Here is an 18871-nt window from a genome sequence, read left to right as displayed (position 1 = left end):
TGAAGAAAAATGTAAAAATTCTAATGCAACAATTTCCCTATTTTTGCCATCTTGCGAGGTAGAAAGAGACAAATGATCAGTCAGGAGCAATGTACTAGGTACATTTTAGCTACTAATTTAAAATTTCATTTTCCCACTGTTTATAAGTTACTACCTATGAGTTGATTTAAAAGAATTTCTTGCAGGAGTGTATATAACTTATAAAATAGAAGGTGATATTATCACAAAAATGAAATATCCTATTTTCATTTCTATTCATATTTTGGCATGAAGTAACTTGTGACTTTTTGGAATTATGCTTTATATGTTTACAAATTAAGGCAGAGTTCTTAATCACTTGGGTCTTACTCGCTCAGGTTTTATCACAATTAAGCCTATTAGGATGAGCTGTGAAGAGATCATTTTGCAAACAAATTTTCAAAAGCATACAAGATTAATCCATATGCTGCTGAGATGAGGCACAATCAAGAAGCATTACTGAGATAATCTATGGCTAAAATGATGGTGTATGACTTATGATTAAGCTTCATTACCTGCAGAGCAAGGGGCTTCCATCTCATATTTTTCAGTAAAGCTGGTGCTGAGGTAAGCATGCTCTGAGGTCGCTTTTTCAAAGTTAAGATAACACCACTCGGGTCCTCTCGTAGTGCATTCACCAAATTTTTCAACTGCCACCCCACCTGGTAACCAGCAAAATCATTACAATAAAATTGAGGTACAGTATTCAAAGATTTAATGTTCTCCCCCTTTAATAAGATTAGTAAAAAAAATCACATAATTGGTGTACCATCCTATCAATTTTCAGGAGATATATACTCAAGAAAGAAATTTTATCTTTGAATTGATTAACCATATTACGCATTAGTCCACATCATTATGAGACAACATAATGGACATTTACCAAGTCAAAGCAGAGACTAAAAAGGTATCCTACCAATGGAGTAATTTAGAAGGAAAGAAATTTTATCACCATTAATGTTGCTCAGCTGCTAGGTCTAGATCCACAACCTCTGTTCACAAGTACAATTAAAAAATCCACGTGCCCCCAAACAAAGATCTGGTGATGTCCTGAGCTTATAAACTACACCACATGCTTTCTCATCACCATCTTTTAGAGATAATGTGGTACAAGTATCTTTAAATTAGACTGACATTTTACTACCAATAGCTGTTACTGACACACCGAGACAACATTCTGATGCATGGACAGCAGCATCAGTAAAATGAACCTTTAACCACACTATAAACATAGAATAAAAAACGACAAGGTAATGCTACTCCAAAGCAGCAGCTATTGAAAATGTGTTCCAAACAACACTATAAATTCAAAATACAGTGTGCTAAATTTAATTAAGCCATTCTATTTGAATATAACCCCAAAACATATTGTATAATTAAACCAAAGTACTTGATAAATGTCTTGAAACCTCCCTCAGTTGCTATCCATGTTGACTTAATTTACCCATCCTTTTAAAATTCTGAACATAGAATAATTTTTGTTAGTTGGCTTTTAAAATGGACTAGTGATGCAGTATCAGGTAACTGAAGTCCTAGATCTATGCTTTAAAGAAATATATTAAAAATATCTATTATTCCAAGGTTTTTTAAAAAATACATTTCATATTTAAAAGAGAGAAGAACCTTTTATCCCAACTTTAATGGATTATAGTTCTCTAGGATGTATTATATAAATACACTGGGATAAATTTTATCCCAGATAGCAAGCAGGATTTAGCAAATGGTTTGAACAGTGATCTAGTTTCTTCATAGGCACCCAAGAGAAATAGCATGAGTGTTTTTTGTCTGCTATTCATCATGTTTTTGCCTGGAAGATAGTCAGCTGGAGAGAATGAGCATTTCAAAGAAGCATGACTTCCACAGAATAAGAAGAGGTGCCTTGGAACATAACTACTGTAGAATAATGAGAGACTTTAGTATATGTATTGAGTATTCATTTAAATTATAACCTTAACTATAGATGAATGATGGTGAAGAAAAAAAAAACAAAAAAAGTGAGACATTATAATGCTTAAAATCTCAGGGGTCTCAGATATGAATCAAAATGTTCATTATGATACTTGGCTAACATAAATAAGTGACTGACAGTTTTAAAAATTCACATTTATGCAGATTGACTACAGTAATGGAACTGGTCAAATGCCTCTCATTATATACAAGTGGGGATTATTATGTGACCAAAAATATATTGTATTGATTCTGATTCCTCCAATAGCTAAGTAGTGTCCTTACAGTCATTTCTATGGGCCCAGAGTCAAAGCAAAGGGAGTTATTATTATTGTTTTTGAGGCAGAGTCTCACTATGTCACCCTCGGTAGAGTGCCATGGCATCACAGCTCACAGCAACCTCAAATTTGGGCTTAAGAAATCCTCTTGCCTCAGCCTCCCAAGTAGCTGGGACTACAGGTGCCTGCCACAATGCCTGGCTATTTTTTGGTTGTTATAATTGTCATTGCTGTTTGGCGGGCCAGGCTGGGTTTGAACTCGCCAGCTCTGGTGTATGTGGCCAGCACCCTAGCTGCTGAGCTACAGGCGCCGAGCCAAAGGGAGTTATTATTTATTTTCTTCATTCAAATAATTGCTAACTCTACCAAAGCAGTCAATTTGATGTCCATATCTTTCTTCCAACATATCTATTCTCAACAGTGAATTACACATTGATTTTTACTCATCAATTTCTTCCCATTTTACTCTATGATATGATCACTCTGACTAGTTGAAGACTGTTAAAGATAGATGGTGTTTCCCTGTGAAATTTTCAGTTTAATTTGCTTCAACCTATTCTTTTATATGTTCTATATGCTTTTAAGGTAAACAAGTCCAAAAATATAGAACTGATTTTCCATGAGAATGTAAAATTTATTTTTGATAAGAAAAATTAATTTGGGTGGATTTTAATTTTACAGTTGAATGTCATTTAATGGTAGAAAATATTGGTATATAATTTTATTTTTAAAATCAACCTTTCCACTATTATTTTTTTTATTAAATCATAAACACATAGATCATGTATACATTAATGCATTTATGGGGTACAATGTGCTGATTTCATATAGAATTAGGAATGCTTACATTACCCTGGTTAGTATATACCTCATCTCGTTTACTTGGTCATTATGTTAAGACATTTATACTCTATACTAATAGACTCAACATGTACCCTTACATTACGCACCATTGGTTACTGACATAACATTAGCAATGTTTAGAACAAAAGCAAACAAATACACATCAAGAACTACATATAGGATATATATTTGCCTCCCAAATGTTACTTCCACTACCACAAGGAAATGACTGGTTAAAAGCACAAAGGTAAATGTGCAAGACATGTATCACAGTATTGTTTAAGCTGACCAAAAACTGTATGTTATGTAAATGTCCATTATAATATAAAAATTGTGTAGAAAACAGCTCCAAATTAGCAAATGTATTTCAATCCCAGTTTTGTTAAAAAGTGTATATAGATATAGAAAACAAAGAAAGACATATAACACCATTAGTGATGGCTACACTAAAGGAAGCAAGGACTTGCAAAATATACTTTTTACTTTTATTGCCTGAACTTTTGGCAATAAGCATGAGTAACTTTTATAAACAAATAAACAGAAACAACAAACTACAAGGACACAGTCCATGAATAGTAATATTCTAATTAGAAAAATCATACATTTTATGAAGTATCAAATCAGGACTTGTCATGGATGAAAATTTCCACAAAAAGCACAGAACCAAAAAGACAACACTATTTAAAAAACTAAAAGATGGTGATGGAGAAATCAAAGCTGCTCTGAGAATTATACTTTTACATGATTAGCAAAAGAGAATACACATTTATTACTTAGATGGGTTCAGTAAGTCAAGAACTAAATTATCCACTGATTTTTGAATCAATGAGTGATTTCAGTAGATATTCCACTTAAGCATTAAGTCAGTTTCACTTAGTGATTATAGTATCAAATGGGAGTAAAGGCTGCTGAGTAATTCACAGCTTATGCGTAATGTTTTTCTTAATAACTTAACTAGGTTTTAACAATATCAGTCCCATCCTAGTACTTGCATACACATAAACAGCAAAAGTCCTCACTCCTTTCTCATTAGTTCTTTTTTCCTCAGTCCTTTCTCAAACTCCTCAGTTTGGATCATTTTAAAATTACTTACTATCTTAGCTACTACGTATAATTCTTAACAATGATCCCACTTAAATATGATATGGCCCTAGAGCACTAGGTAAAATGATATCCCATCCTGGTTCTGTGATGTCCTAACATACCTTCAGGCACATAATGAGATATAGTGAGTTCTTGAAAATAATCAATTTCCCTTTAACTGTTACTGAGATAGTTATGGTTGACAGAATATGGTGGAATGTAGATAGATGTAAGATAAAATGAGACAAGTATGTGTGTTGTAACCTCAAGAAGAATGGAAGCTCTTATGTTAGGCGCTAAATGTGATAATAAACACGTTAAAATATGTAAGTACATATTAATTTTTTTTATTGTTTGGGATTCACTGAGGGTACAAAGAATTAGGTTATAATGATTGTGGTGTTAGGTAAAGTTCCTCTTGTAATTGTGTCATTTTTTTTTTTTCGAGACAGAGCCTCAAGCTGTCCCCCTGGGTAGAGTGCTGTGCCATCACAGCTCACAGCAACCTCCAACTCCTGGGCTCAAGCGAGTCTCCTGCCTCTGGCTCCCAAGTAGCTGGGACTACAGGTGCCCGTCACAACCCCTGGCTATTTTTTGGTTGCAGCGGTCATTGTTGTTTGGCGGGCCCGGGCTAGATTTGAACCCACCAGCTCAGGTGTATGTGGCTGACGTCTTAGCTGCTTGAGCCACAAGTGTTGAGCCAATTGTGTCATTTTTTAAGATTACTTTTCCATTTTCTCATTTAACGTTTTGATTATAGTTTTAAGATGTTAAGTGTGATAGACTTGAATTAGAAACCTTGATAACATGTAATAATAATATGAAAAATAATCATAAAGTATTCTTTCCATTGGCTGCAATGAAGGTCTTTATGTACTAGGAGATAGAGGGAGCTTTAAAAGAAGGAAGAATGGGTCCTAGAAGCCAATAATATAGTAAAGAATAAAACTGCTGTTATGGGAAGAAATTAAATAAGGTACAACATTTAAAGAGATAACATGTTACAGATAAATATGAAGACAAAATCCTAACAGTCAGAATCAAAGATATCCAAAAAATGAATTGACTTATGAAATAGTGAGCTCAACATCAAAAGAGATTTTTCAATATTTTTATGCATGTCAAATTATCAGATTATCTCCAAAGCCACATTGCATTCCAACTCTAACACACATAGTGCATAGAAACATGCAAACAGATGATGACAACAGATTAGCTTGAGCAAAGGAATGTATTACTGGTATACCTCTGTCTACTTGTTCTCCATCTTTTCTTCTTCCTCATAACTAATAAATGTGGATGTTTCCTCTAGGTTAAGTGCTAGACATCTTTCTTTCATGCTATCTTCTCACAATAATCTCTTCTTCAAGAGCTTCCATGAATAGGTTCATACATATGCCTCTCCAATTTTTCTAACCATCCCTACTTTCTATCAAGAACTCTAGTCATGTTATTTCCACTTGTTCAGTTCATCTATGCTAACAGCTACTGAGTAATCAGAAACACCAAGAATTCACTGTGCTAAATTCTTCACATCTATATTACATTATTTTTAATTTGTATTTTTTATTGTTTCAACAGTCCAATGAGGTAAACTATTAAACCCATTTTACACGCAAAGAAAATAAAAAGTGATTATTTTCTTAGCCAAGATTACAAAAATGGAAAGTAGCAAGGCAGAATTTATATCAGGAGTCCTCCAACTACAACCCACAGGCCGCATGCGGCCCGCCTAGGACATTTATCTGGCCCGCAATGTGTTTTTGCTGCTGCTGCTTGTCCTGCTTAGCAGCTGACTCCTCCTGGGGCCCATAGTCCTGCCCTCCAATGGTCTGAGGGACAGTGAACTGGCCCTCTGTTTAAAAAGTTTGAGGACCCCTGATTTATATTCAAGTCTTTATGATTCTAAAGCACAGTTATCTTCCCCCAGAATATCCACTGGTAGCTCAGATGAACACAGTACTTTAAAAATCAAGCTCATCATATCTTTACCTTCATCCACCCAGAAAAGTTCTCTATTATCCCCTCAAGTTTGGAGTGAATTATGATTGCTCTCTTCTTTTAAATCCACATATGCGTCCTAAAGAATAGATCCTAGCAACTAAAACCTCTTCTCCCTGCCTTAGTTTTTTGCCTTGGGTACCTACCTGCTAGACTTAAGACAGAGTTATAGTTTGTATTTATGCTTCTAGTTTATTTATGCTTCCAAAATACTGTTACAATGTAAAAGTATTCTAATCTTCAAAACCTTCGAATGGTTCCCCAAAAGCCTAACTAAAAACTAATCCTCACATAGGTCCTTAATCAATAGGGTCACAGCTTTGTCTCTGATTATTTTTCTTCAAGATGGTTCTCAAACCGTAGCAATTATTAGAATTAATTGAAAGGCTTGTTAAAAGATAGAATGCTGAATTGTAATCCCACAGTTTTTGATTCAGTAGATTTGGAGTGGGGCATAAGAATTGTATTAGAAGTTAGAATACACATTCCCAGGAGATGATGGTATCTTGGATCTGGGAACTGCTGTAATAGACGATGCCTCTTTGAAGGCAGTGACTTGCCTATGTCTAGAATATTTTAGGTGCGTAATATGTTCTTAAGACTAGACACAATAACTCACAAATCAGTTAAGTATTTCTTGTGTGTCTTCCATGTAGTATGAATACAGTGGTGAATAAAGCACAGTCTGTGCCTCATTCAACTGCATAATGAGCAAGGGGAGAGCCAAGCAAGTGAATAAACATTTACAATACAGTAAGAGAACTCCCTAAATAGGGTAAATACAGAGTGCAATGGTATAATTCCTAAAAGGGTTACCTAACTGATTGTTGAGGGTTCAAGAAAGGTTTGTAATTAGTTTAAGCTGAATTCCTTGGGAGTTGGACAGGTGAAGGGGACTTGGGGGTTGAGGAAATGAAGAAAGCCATGAGACAAAGTTATCACTATGAGCAATTTTCAGTAGCTCTCTATGGATGGATGACAGAACAAGGAAAAAAGTAATGAGGGAGGAGAAAGAAACAGAGGTCAGATTATCATAAAATCCTTTTAAAAAAGTTGATAACTTAAAAAGTTAGTTGAATAGCAATATGTTTCCCTCAAACACTGAGGTTTTTCTCTTTATCTAAATATTTGCAGAAGCACTCTTCATTCTGCTTATAATTTTTCTCTCATATATCAGATCTTACCTATCTACGAAGGTTCATCTTACATGCAATATCTTATTAAAGCCACTTACAGCTGGCATCGTTTTCCTCATGTGAATCTCATAGTGCACTGTTTGCATAATTCAACTTGTTAGGTGATAGGGTGACATGAGAAGATAAATGTTTCAGAGATAATAAAGGGCTTTAAAACTCCAATGAAGCGTTTAGTTTCGAATGTAAAACATGTAGTAATAAAATTTTCTGTAAATGTAACACACTTAAAAGGTTAAATGATCTCACATCTAAACAAAGTAATATACTTGATAATAAAGCTGTAATAGATATTCTTTACCCCAAATTATCAAATAAACTTTCCCCTTATATATGAATATTTGAAAAAAAGTAGCATTTCCTATCTTAGATACTCAGGGTCTAAAGTCATAGTGATGTTACTATGACAAGGAATAGAATAGTGGATGCAGTTTCTATTTGTCCTAGAAAAAGTCTCCTTTATAATATGCATTACATAAACATTGTGAAGAATTGGTTTTTTTCCCAGAAAAATATTTTGCAGTGGTTGTAAATAGTCCAAGTCTCTCTCTTTCTCTCTCACTCTCTCTCAATATTTTAATAGAATGTTTCATTCACATTAACTTCATGGGTTAAAACAAACATTTGAAAACCATCATACGCATATCATACTAGCTACAGATAATGTTTTCCACATATGCTGAATTACTATTATCTTACTCATTATCCAAGGTAGAAGTCAGTGTCCCTAAGCAATGGCAAATCATATCACTTATTTATGTATAATCCCCAACATGTACATTAAAATATATTTATATACAACACAGACAATTAAAATTTCCCAAGAAGATCATACTAAGGTATTCCAAGTGTTAAAAGCCAGAGGTTCTGCTTTCTTGTGAATGGGGGCTGTAACTGTTCTGATCAGGCTGAAGCAGACAGCAGGCATTCCTTTGTGTGGAGGGCAACATAAGTGGGCAGGTCCTGGACAATTGGTTGCCTGATTTAGATGCACAAGAGGCTTAGGGGTTGGTGCGGAAGAGATGAGCAGCTTCCTTTCCTCTGAGAATTTAGAGGGAAGAAATTGTCCCTAACCCCTATAGCATCTGCCCTGGGGTCTGTTTTCCAAACACCTGCTGGTGAATTATTTGACGAACATATGAAATATAACCGCTACTTTATGGTCCCAAGTGGCCAAAGTTACAAATAAACATAGAAGTTAGAATTTAAGCCTATCAACCCAGACCTTCTTTATTATGGCATATTTGTAACTGCCAGAGAGGAGCTGAGCATCGTTACACCCATGGGTAAAACAATAGAGTATTTCTTAACATATTTTCAAAGTTATTACCCCTTCTGAGACAAAGAAACCAAATCTTTAACAACATCGGTACATGCTCCTGTATATTCACTTTAAATCATAAGTTATAATGTATAAATGATACCTTTTGCCAAAGGAAATTTCAGAGACTTGAAGCGTGCCTATATGAATGTATGATGATGAGTCATGCTATGTCAAAATGTTCTCCTGCTCTTTTTAAAAGCACAGAAAAGACTTAATTCAATACACAACTCATCATGCTGTAGCAAATGACACACTGTATTTGGCAATTTTTTTGGTGCTGAGATATTACAGTGTCCTGTTACTATGCACTACTAAGAAAATTACTGGAGTATCCAATAAGCTAAATGTTTTATACCAATGATTATCTATCTATCTCTTAAGCAAAACAAGCTATGTGAAGGAAATATCATACCGTTTAAGGATTTCAGAAATAATAAAGTTTAAAATCCAAAGTCTTTCAAAGATCCTAAACTATAAAATCTTAAGTACCAACCTACAAAATTTACTTTCACTTAAATTTTTCAAAAAACATTAAAAAACTTTATAATATTAAACTCCAGTACATTTGAAGATATTCCAATTTTTCTTTTCCATAATCATTTATTCACTGATTAGAAGCAAAGAAAAAATTATTCACAGCTCAAATACAGAGGAATATAAGCTAAAGGGTATGCTTTTGGTTAGGAAACTCAATGTAAATAAGTGATTTTTAAACCCTAGCTTAGAGTAATTGAAATAGGTAATTCAGAGTATCCCAAAATATCCCAAATGTTTATCTATTTTAAATATAACTCGACATTTACAAACATGACTAAAAGTTTGTAAATACCAAGTTTTTACAAACTTCTACTAATATTTGAAGAAATAAAAGGGAGAAGTTAAAAGGAACAAACACATGAAAAGAAGGAATGTGAGAATTAAAGCTTTTATTTACATTAGGGAAACCCCTGCCCCAGTTTTATGTCTTTATTCATTCAGCCATTCTTCACCCCCACATCCTTCTCTACTGTATTTATTTTGGGGACAGAGTCTTACTCTGTCACTCAGGCTGGAGTGCAGAGGTGTCATATTTCACTGTAACATCAAACTCAAGTTTGATCTGCATCAGCCTCCTGAGTAGCTGGAACTAAAGGTAAATGCCATCATGCTTGGCTAATTTTATTATTTTTTGGTAGAGAGGGGGTGTTGTTCTTGCTTAGGTTGGTCTTGAACTCTTGAGTTCAAAGGATCCTCCCACCTTGGCCTTGCAGAATGCTTGGATTACAGGCATGAGCCACCATGCCCAGCCCTTCTTAACTTTAAATGATACTTATCTGGTGAAATAAGAGTACATCAAGGCATTTTGTGGTTGTTTGTTTTAAAGGTATTTCTTTTTATGTGGCTTAACTGTATTGTAAAACTTGAACCATGATGAACTGTTCACAATTAGAATTTACATATGCCTATTTTAATACTTCATTTTCATGAGAATTTCACAGTCATGTATGTAGTGGGTATATGTGTGTACATAGATACATATAGTATTTTAAGAGAAAGTTCTAACAGAGAACATAATTTCTCCTTGCTAAATATGAATAGGGATTCCAAGAGAAAGAAGCAACCGGAAGACTACAAGAAACTAATATTTTTTTCTCCCTAAAATCAAGAAGTTCTGAGGGTTAAATTACTTAGCCCTCAGAATTTCTTTCTTTCTTTCTTTCCTTTTTTTTTTTTTTTTTGCAGTTTTTGGCTAGGGCTGGGTTTGAACCCACCATCTCTGGCATATGGGGCCGGCACTCTACTCCTTTGAGCCACAGGCACCGCCCTCAGAATTTCTTTATTGACTCATGAGGAAGTTCGTGGGAGGAAGAAAACAGTAATCATATTTTTAAGTTTCATGAATCACCCACATAGTTTTCACCAAAGATGGTGACTTTCTATACCCTGTTACTTGCACTATCTCCTGTAACCTGTCATTTATATTAACTGCAGTTTTGATCACTGATGTCTCTGCTTCTGTAACTGGCCGATTCCAAAGCTGTGGGTATAGTTCAGAATCTTGAACATACAGCTCTCTTTCCCGTCTCCCATTTCAATATGGCATTTGGTAATGCTAGAGTCTCTCAAGGCCAAAGATTTATTTTGGAGGCTTCATGGTTTTCATTTATATATGCTACAGAAAACTAAGTCAAAACCAATTTTTTTATTTAAATATCATCAAAGATGTCTTCTGACTTCTCCAAAATATAAAATTAATTGAGTGTGAAAGTCTTTACTAGGGAGAGAAGAAGAGGAAGAAAATCCTGTTGTAGTGAAAGGTGAAGCTGTAGGATGAGCCTCTAATCATGCTGCAGAACGTCTGTTCCCGAAAGAGCAGTAATATATATTTTAAAATAATGATAATAATACAGGTTTTTAAATAAGATTTTTATAGAGATATTTTCATAAGTTAAATTTTTAAGCAATTTATGACTGCACACATTTGGAAGTTATTAAATTTCAGTATTTTCTTCCTATATTTCATTACTGATCTTCTTATAAACTTACTGGAAATATATGTATTTTAAAATAAAAGGAAAAGGCTCCTAGTCACCAAGCCTAAAAGATGAAATAAAGCATCATCATTTAAAAATTTAATACTCCTATTTATAGGTATTCTGGGAAACCAGGCATACTTATGAAAAATTCATGCTTAAATTTAATTTAGGAACCCAAATGACAAAAGTAATGAACAATCAACCCAAACTCTAACAGTAAAAATGTAACATGTTTAACAATTTAAAACTTTGCTATGAATAATTTTCAAAATGTCATTTACTAGTAGACATTTAACAACAATGCTTATTTGAAAATCCTAGCAAATACTGCAATATATGTCTATATCCAAACTCAAACTAAAGCATGTATATTTATCTATATATATGGCTAAAAACATATCCTAAATCTTCATTAATAAACTTTTTTAGTTTAAGAACTTCCATAATGGCTACAAAATACTTCCACTGAAGTTACTTTTGGAAATCATTTTACTAAAATCTCAGCAACTCAGACAAAATTGGCATTCAATGTAAGCTCTAAATGGTGAACTCTGCCATTCACATTTCATGATTTCTGTTTCTATCCCATTTGTTCCAATTTTAAGAAATCATTTGTTGCCTAGTATTAAGGTAATAAAATTCAGAAGAGACAGTGTGAAATGTAAAAGTAACAAGTAGCTACATTACCTGCAATTTCAGCTGACATGGTAATCAGAATGTTAATTTAGTAGATGAAACCTATACTTGAATCCTAGGACTAAATAACCTAAAAAGAATTTAAAAGATTACTGTCATTATCTCTTAAATTATCTATTATATGGTGTTATATAGTGTTTCCCATTCCCTGTAATAATTTTTTATCAGGGAGTTAAATGTTATCTATTGATTGCCCACCCCTACTACAGATAGAAAGTGGACTAGACAGGCAATTGTGAATGGCAGATTCTTGCTTTTATGACAAGGGGATAAGAAGAGCTAGGGTTACTGATAGATTTGCAAATGATCTACATGCTTAAAAAGTTATCACCAGAGTAGGTGATAACTTCAGCCAACAGATCCATTTTAAACACACAAAACAATCACTTATAGGAAAATCTTTTTAAATCACATGTAAAATAGCTTGATCATATTAAGTGTATGTTAACACTGAAAGATATTTTCTAATAATAAAAATAAATGAGAGTAACATTTAAAAAAGTAATTACTCTTTCCTGGTGAATCTAGTAAAAGCTACATAAATAAGGAACCAGATCAGGATGCAGAGATCTGAAGAGAAAATAAATTGGTTAATAGAAAGTTACCATTATTCAAACATCATACAACTTATCTTCTTTATATAAGGACTTATGAGAATAAATTTTAGTTTGATAGCAGAAAAATCATGGAATATTATAGTGGATGAAAGCAACGAACTGATTTCCCCCCCCCAAAAATAAAAAATACAATCTATATCAATATGTGGCACTTCAAAACCAGTTTCCACACATTCTTATTAAATACACAATGTTCAATGTAAAACAAAAGAAAAAAACTATGATAATCTCATCAAGTACCATATAAGGTAGAATCTGAAATATATCTAAAATCTATGATGTATTATTTCCTTTCCTTTAATTTTTGATAAATGAATTTGCATAATTTTCCTCTTCTAAGATAGAATTATTCAATTGCCCTATTTCAGAATACCAATTTCTTAGAATTTTAACATAGTTATTTCAAGGTATTATCAGAACCATTTATTTATTAGGCAATATGCTGAAAACCATGAGAATGTAATCTCCATAGCTCAGTAACATCTTGTGTTTACAGGAATAAGTTGTGGTATACACCAGAAACACTGTCATTTGTCTCAGTTTTCAATATCTTAGGTGTGAGGAATTACCAGATAAATACTTTCTCCTTTGAGAAAGGAGAACAGAATAGGCAAGAATAAAGAAAATTGAACAGAGTAAAGAATGGAGAATAGTCAAGACAGAGCGATGAGAACAGTAAAGAAGGAGAAAAATGGAATTAGGAGAAAAACTTAAAAATAAAGACAATTTAGTAAATTAAAAAAGACAGTACTAAAGCACATCTGCTGCTAGATAATATCAAGGGATTGATTCCACTAAATGAGCCATTCATTTCTGCTGAAGTCCAGACAATGGGTAGTAGGGTAAAAGACTGGAAAAAGGAGAGATGAACTTTAATGGGTTATCACACTAGCCATCCATTCTGATTATATTGGTTTCCCCTTTAAATAATACTCTCCTGCTGTTCTGGGATTGAAGAAACAAGAGGATAATGACAGAGTCTGAAATGAGAGATGAGTGAGAGTAAGGAGAACACATAAACAAAGTTAGAATGAAGTTTCCAAGTGACTCAAAGTCCTTTAATATGTTCTTTGCCCCTCTCTCTGCCATCTCTACTCTTTCTCAATAATATTTATCATTTTGAGAGTAATAAAACCACTAGCTTTATGTACTTATTTTCCATTTCTCACTAATCAATGTCCTACATCCTGAATATTGCTGCAATTGGCTTTCTTGATTATCCCAACCTGATTATTTTACACTCCAGTAGCCTTTGTAGCCACATCTATTGAACCATTTCTTGTCATGATGTAGTCATCAGTTTCCAGAATACCTTTCAAAATATCAGTGAATATGTTTTAATATTTATACAAAATAAAAGGAAATTTCTCAAATGCAAGATTCAATCATCACATATGTCATTCTTTTTAACTGATATTCCTAGGAAAAAAAAATCTGTTTTTAGTATGGGTAGAATCTTTAGAACACTTACACACCAAAACCAGTATTAACAAGAAATTTAACAGATTCATTAGAAATATGCCCAATAATTTTAATAACTATAAATAGTCTCATCAGCTAAAAAACGTGTTAAAAGTGCATCATGAAGGAATAAATGCTGGTTCAAACTCTCCCGAGGTATCTCCCAGAGAGACAGGGATGTAGTAGCAGACGAAGTGGGAAAAATCGTGGGAGATTCCAGCAGCCTTTGAGGAGTTGGATCTTCAGTGGCAGGAAGACATGTAATAGGACTCAGTCTGCTTTGCTTGGATGTTCATGATTTTTTTTTTTCTTCTTCCTACCTTGCAGCCACACTTTCTCAGCCACAGAAGTATGTTAATTTGAAAAGCTTAAAAGCCACTCATAATCAAGAATAGAGTAACATGAAAAAGGACATAAAACTTCCAGTTTCATTTCAAATAAAAACTATACTTTTTTAAAAAAAGACCAAACTAGAAACATACACATCTAATTGGACATCTTGAAGATACACCGTACTAGCAATTTTTAAAAAATGTATTTGAATTAACCTGTAATTTATTGAGCTTTTTCAGACTCTTAGAGAAAAATTTCAAATTGTTTTCTATGTATTTTAAACAATAAAAAATGATCTGATTTTATATTGTACATTATTACCTGTAGTAGTAGGAAATTTCAGAATTACAGAAAAAATAGTAACTGGGCTAGTATCATTTAAACTAGATTTAACATTTCTCTTTTCATTCTTGAATCTAAACTGATATAGAACAATACTGACAACATCTTGCTATTCTAATCAACTAATTCATGGATATAGAACACTAATCGTGTATTTCAAATGTACTAGGCTATACATTACTATAACTTATTTATTTATTTTTTGGAGACAGAGCCTCAAGCTGTCATCCTGGGTAGAGTGCCGTGGCATCACTGCTCATAGCAACCTTAAACTCTTGGGCATAAGTGATTCTCTTGCTTCAGCCTCCCAAATAGCTGGGACTACAGGCGCCCGCCACAATGCCCAGCTATTTTTTGTTGCAGCCATCATTGTTGTTTGGTGGGCCCGGGCTGGATTCGAATTCACCAGCTCAGGTGTATGTAGCTGGTGCCTTAGCTGCTTGAGCCACAGGTGCTGAGCCGATATAACTTATTTTTATAATAAACCCCTAATGTCCAGGTAATGAATGTAAGGAGAGAAGGGATAAGTGCCGACTATAAATAATTTGTATTTCTTTCAATTAATTTATCTACCTACCAAACCATTCATAGTACCAAAACCCAAAGAATTTCCATTTCATCATCTCGGTATATCGTCTAGCAAGAAGTTATAAGCACTATACAGGGCATGACACAGGCAAAAGTAAGGAAAAGAAGGCAGAATACGTTGCATTTAATGAAATGCATCATTCTTGCACAAATATACCTCTCACTTGAATACAAAGAAGATAACCTGATAACAGATAACATTATTAATCAACACTACTTTCACAAAAGTTAACATGTTTTCCTGTCTCTTATAATCCAAAATCAATTTGCTGACTCTAGTAGCAGTCTGCCAAGAAAGAGGATTCCAAATGGTCCAACTGTTGTAGGAGGTAAGAAGGAAGAAGGGAGGTAGAAAAGTTAATTGTTACTGCGTTCCTAATGTGTGCCCCACATTATGATAGGTGTTTTACATATATTCTCTGAGGGAAAGAAGTGAAGAAGTAGCAGTAAAGTTAACTTTCAACCCTATGTTTAAATTCAGTTCAGCTGATTTGCTATCCTGGTTTTGTAAATTCTCACTTCTTTCCCTCTTCTTTAACACTTGGCCCCTCTTAATCTCTCACTGAATCCTGAGATTTACATACATGCTTATTAGGATTCTTCCCCTTTGATAATTTTGTATGTTTTGAGTTTGGGGAGAGAGTTTAATAAAATTAAAAAAAGAACATGGGAGTCGAAGAGCTTTTCTTTGTGTATTGGGTGAGTTAAATAATCATTCTGAGTTTAATTTCCATATGCACCTTAATTGCAGGATTATTTGAAGAAATAAATAAAACATGTAAAATACTTAACATGATGCTTGGCACACTGTAAGAACACAGTAAGTATTAGCTATGGCTATTACTATTGTAAAAAGGTAAAGCGATGTTCAGGTACTATGATCACTTAAAGAAAGAAGTCAATTTCAGAGCAAAAGCTGGAACCAAGTTTCCCCAACCATCACTCCGTGTAGTCTTGAATATTTTAGAATATTCCTGTGACGCAAAGATGTATTTATACATTCTAGTAGTATTTAAATGTCATCAATTCATACAGATTTCATTAGTTCATTTGTAAACTTTTAAAGACCTTCATATTCATTCGATAAACATTAGAATCTTTGCTCCACAAAAGGTATCGTTTCAACAATTTTATTAGAGATTAATTTCTATCCTCTTAGAATTGACCATCTGGAAATGCATGCAGAAACTATTCAACAGATGCCATATTTCTTAAGGTCACATTACAGAAATGGAGGCAGCAGGAACATTAGAAGAGGAAAAAGCTGCTCATCTACCAAAGCAGCTGCTTTATCCCACTGCCCAAATCCTCATCCTTTGGGACAAGATACGAGTCAGGACAATCACTTTGTACAGTTCCTAGTAATCAGAACAGAAAGTCATCAAGTGGCCATAGTGTGGAAAGGCTTTGTCTATTACCAACAGTCTACTGTTCAGTGCCAACTACACATTCATGCATTTAATTTTTAAAACATTCATCAACTTTTACTTCACTTAGACAATGAATATATTGAAGAGACATTATGGCTTTAATTTTCAGCAGTTAGGAGTCTTTCCAAAATGTCACCAACTTCTCAATTTATTCAAAGCCAAAACTGAAAGGGCATTTGCCTTAAGATCAAAATCACTGAGAAAAAAAAAATCAGTCCTCTTACAAAATTTCTTCTATAACTAGGACATATAAAAGCAAATTTAGTTAAACTGTATAATAGGAAATATTTTCTACTGAAAAGTTGTGAGCTACAAGTAGAATATGCATCAAAAAATCCTGATTTTTCAAATGAAGATTAATATATTGATGATCTTAGATAATTTTAACTTCATGTTTTTAGACAATATACTTACTTTATTTTGGCAAAAAGAGGGGAACACAGTAAATCAACTTAGACATAAAATGGTCCAAAATGAAAAGCATACAATGTTCATTTTCTAAATTTAAGATTAAAAATACCAGTCCTTGAAAATCTACCATTGTCATAAAATGCCATTGTAATTCATAGTTGTATGAAGGTTTATAGGGTAAGGAAATTTTATGAACTTATTTAGTAAAGTGCAATGGATTTAAAACCAAAACTACTGTCCTCTATGAAGAGCCAATTCAGCTATTAAAGATCAAAATTTTTTTCAAAGATTTAAATTTAAAATGAACTTCCCCCAAATCCATTAGATGCTTTAATAAACAAAACAATGTTAAAGTAGAAATGAATTTATGCTATTATAAAACAATGTATACTGGGTAATTCATCCTTTATGAAATGAAACTTTAAAAAATAACATTAAGAAAAGGTTCAATGTATATGCATCTTCACTTTAATTTCTATTCCAAAATTGTTATCACAGTTGATGGGGGTATATACAGGGTGGCCATAATGTTTGTATACAATTTTAATTTGCACACTATTTTAAACTGCACATGAACTTTATGGCCACCCCATACTATTATCCAGTACCTGTCCATATAGAAAGGCATACCTAACCTCAACCACCATATTTTAAAATTTTTTAAAAGCCATATCTTACATTGCATCAAATAATTAAAAACAAATAGTTGTTCACTTTTTTAAAAACAGTTGTTCAATAATTTGTACACAAACAAGCATTTCATTTTACAATTGTCTTCTAAAGTTTTAGAAAATCTTAGAATTTGTTCCTCCCACTGACTCTTAAGGTAATTATACATACCACAGTCTGATGATTAACTTGAATCACTTCATCACCAGCATGGATCTTCTTGCACCGATCTGCAGGTGACTGAATTTAACAAAAAAGAATAAAAAACATACATTTTATCAGTGATTTCCTGTCCTTAAAAATATGACAAAGCTGTCTTAAGTTAGATAAAAAATTAATTACACTCTTTAAGAAATTAAAATAACAAAAACGGTTATTAGTATTTAAAGTATTGTTTGCATTCTATATATAATATACGACAACAAATAGAAATTCAAAACAACATATAGATATTTATGCTATAAAAAATAACATATTTCTGAGAATATTATGGAAAAATAATTGGCTTTAACCTTTGCAAACTTTATATAGGCAGCCCTGTTAGGGTCTACGGGGTACATGCTTTGAAAATATATTTCAAAACATGATCTTTATTTTACTTTGATCCTTTCCATTTAATATAAATAATTCACATTAACTCCATAAAATCAATATTTTCAAGTACATGCATATGATCAGCATCAAAGCTTTGAAGTCTGATAATTAAATTGATAACTAATTTCATCATTAATAATACTAATTCTGGATAATCTAGAAAAATATACTAAAAGATGGACTACAATTAGGTGAAAATTGCATGATAAAATATTCTAAATGTCTATTTCTTATGCTTCTTATAGTGTTAATATATTAGCCAATAAAACCACAACAAATGAACTAAGATGCCAGTACTTCATGGGATATAGCAATCCTATCCCTTTTCCCTTTATTCCCATAACAGGATAAAAACAAAAATAGACAAAAATAACTTGGCAAGCTAATATTAACAAGTTTTAAGCAGTTTTTAGGAAACTAAAAATATAAATTTAAGATATAAATTTTATAATATCGTATGTCTGGGTAAAGAGTTAAAAATATTCTTTATTTTTCTTCTAGTGACTACTAATTATTGATTATACATA

At 33.0% G+C, this 18871-nt stretch overlaps 1 protein-coding gene across 5 annotated transcripts in view; it reads right to left on the bottom strand.

Annotated features, from left to right (window-relative positions):
- CNKSR2 (connector enhancer of kinase suppressor of Ras 2) overlaps window positions 1-18871 on the bottom strand; it is a 296118-nt gene that overhangs the window by 133271 nt on the left and 143976 nt on the right. For 3 of the 5 annotated variants that reach the window (XM_003791903.3, XM_012806405.1, XM_003791904.3), the window contains exons 8-9: window positions 17922-17990; window positions 534-680 (exon numbers count right to left, since the gene is read on the bottom strand). In XM_003791903.3, the coding sequence (XP_003791951.1) occupies window positions 534-680; window positions 17922-17990 (216 nt within the window). The remainder of the gene's footprint in view (window positions 1-533; window positions 681-17921; window positions 17991-18871) is intronic. The other 2 variants (XM_023514337.1, XM_023514338.1) reach the window with 1 other exon arrangement.

Source organism: Otolemur garnettii, unplaced genomic scaffold (assembly GCF_000181295.1).
Source record: "Otolemur garnettii isolate 467f Iridium unplaced genomic scaffold, OtoGar3 scaffold00051, whole genome shotgun sequence".
NCBI classification, from domain to species: domain Eukaryota; kingdom Metazoa; phylum Chordata; class Mammalia; order Primates; family Galagidae; genus Otolemur; species Otolemur garnettii.
Note: the sequence above shows the minus strand (reverse complement) of the source record. Positions and strands in the feature narration are given on the sequence as shown.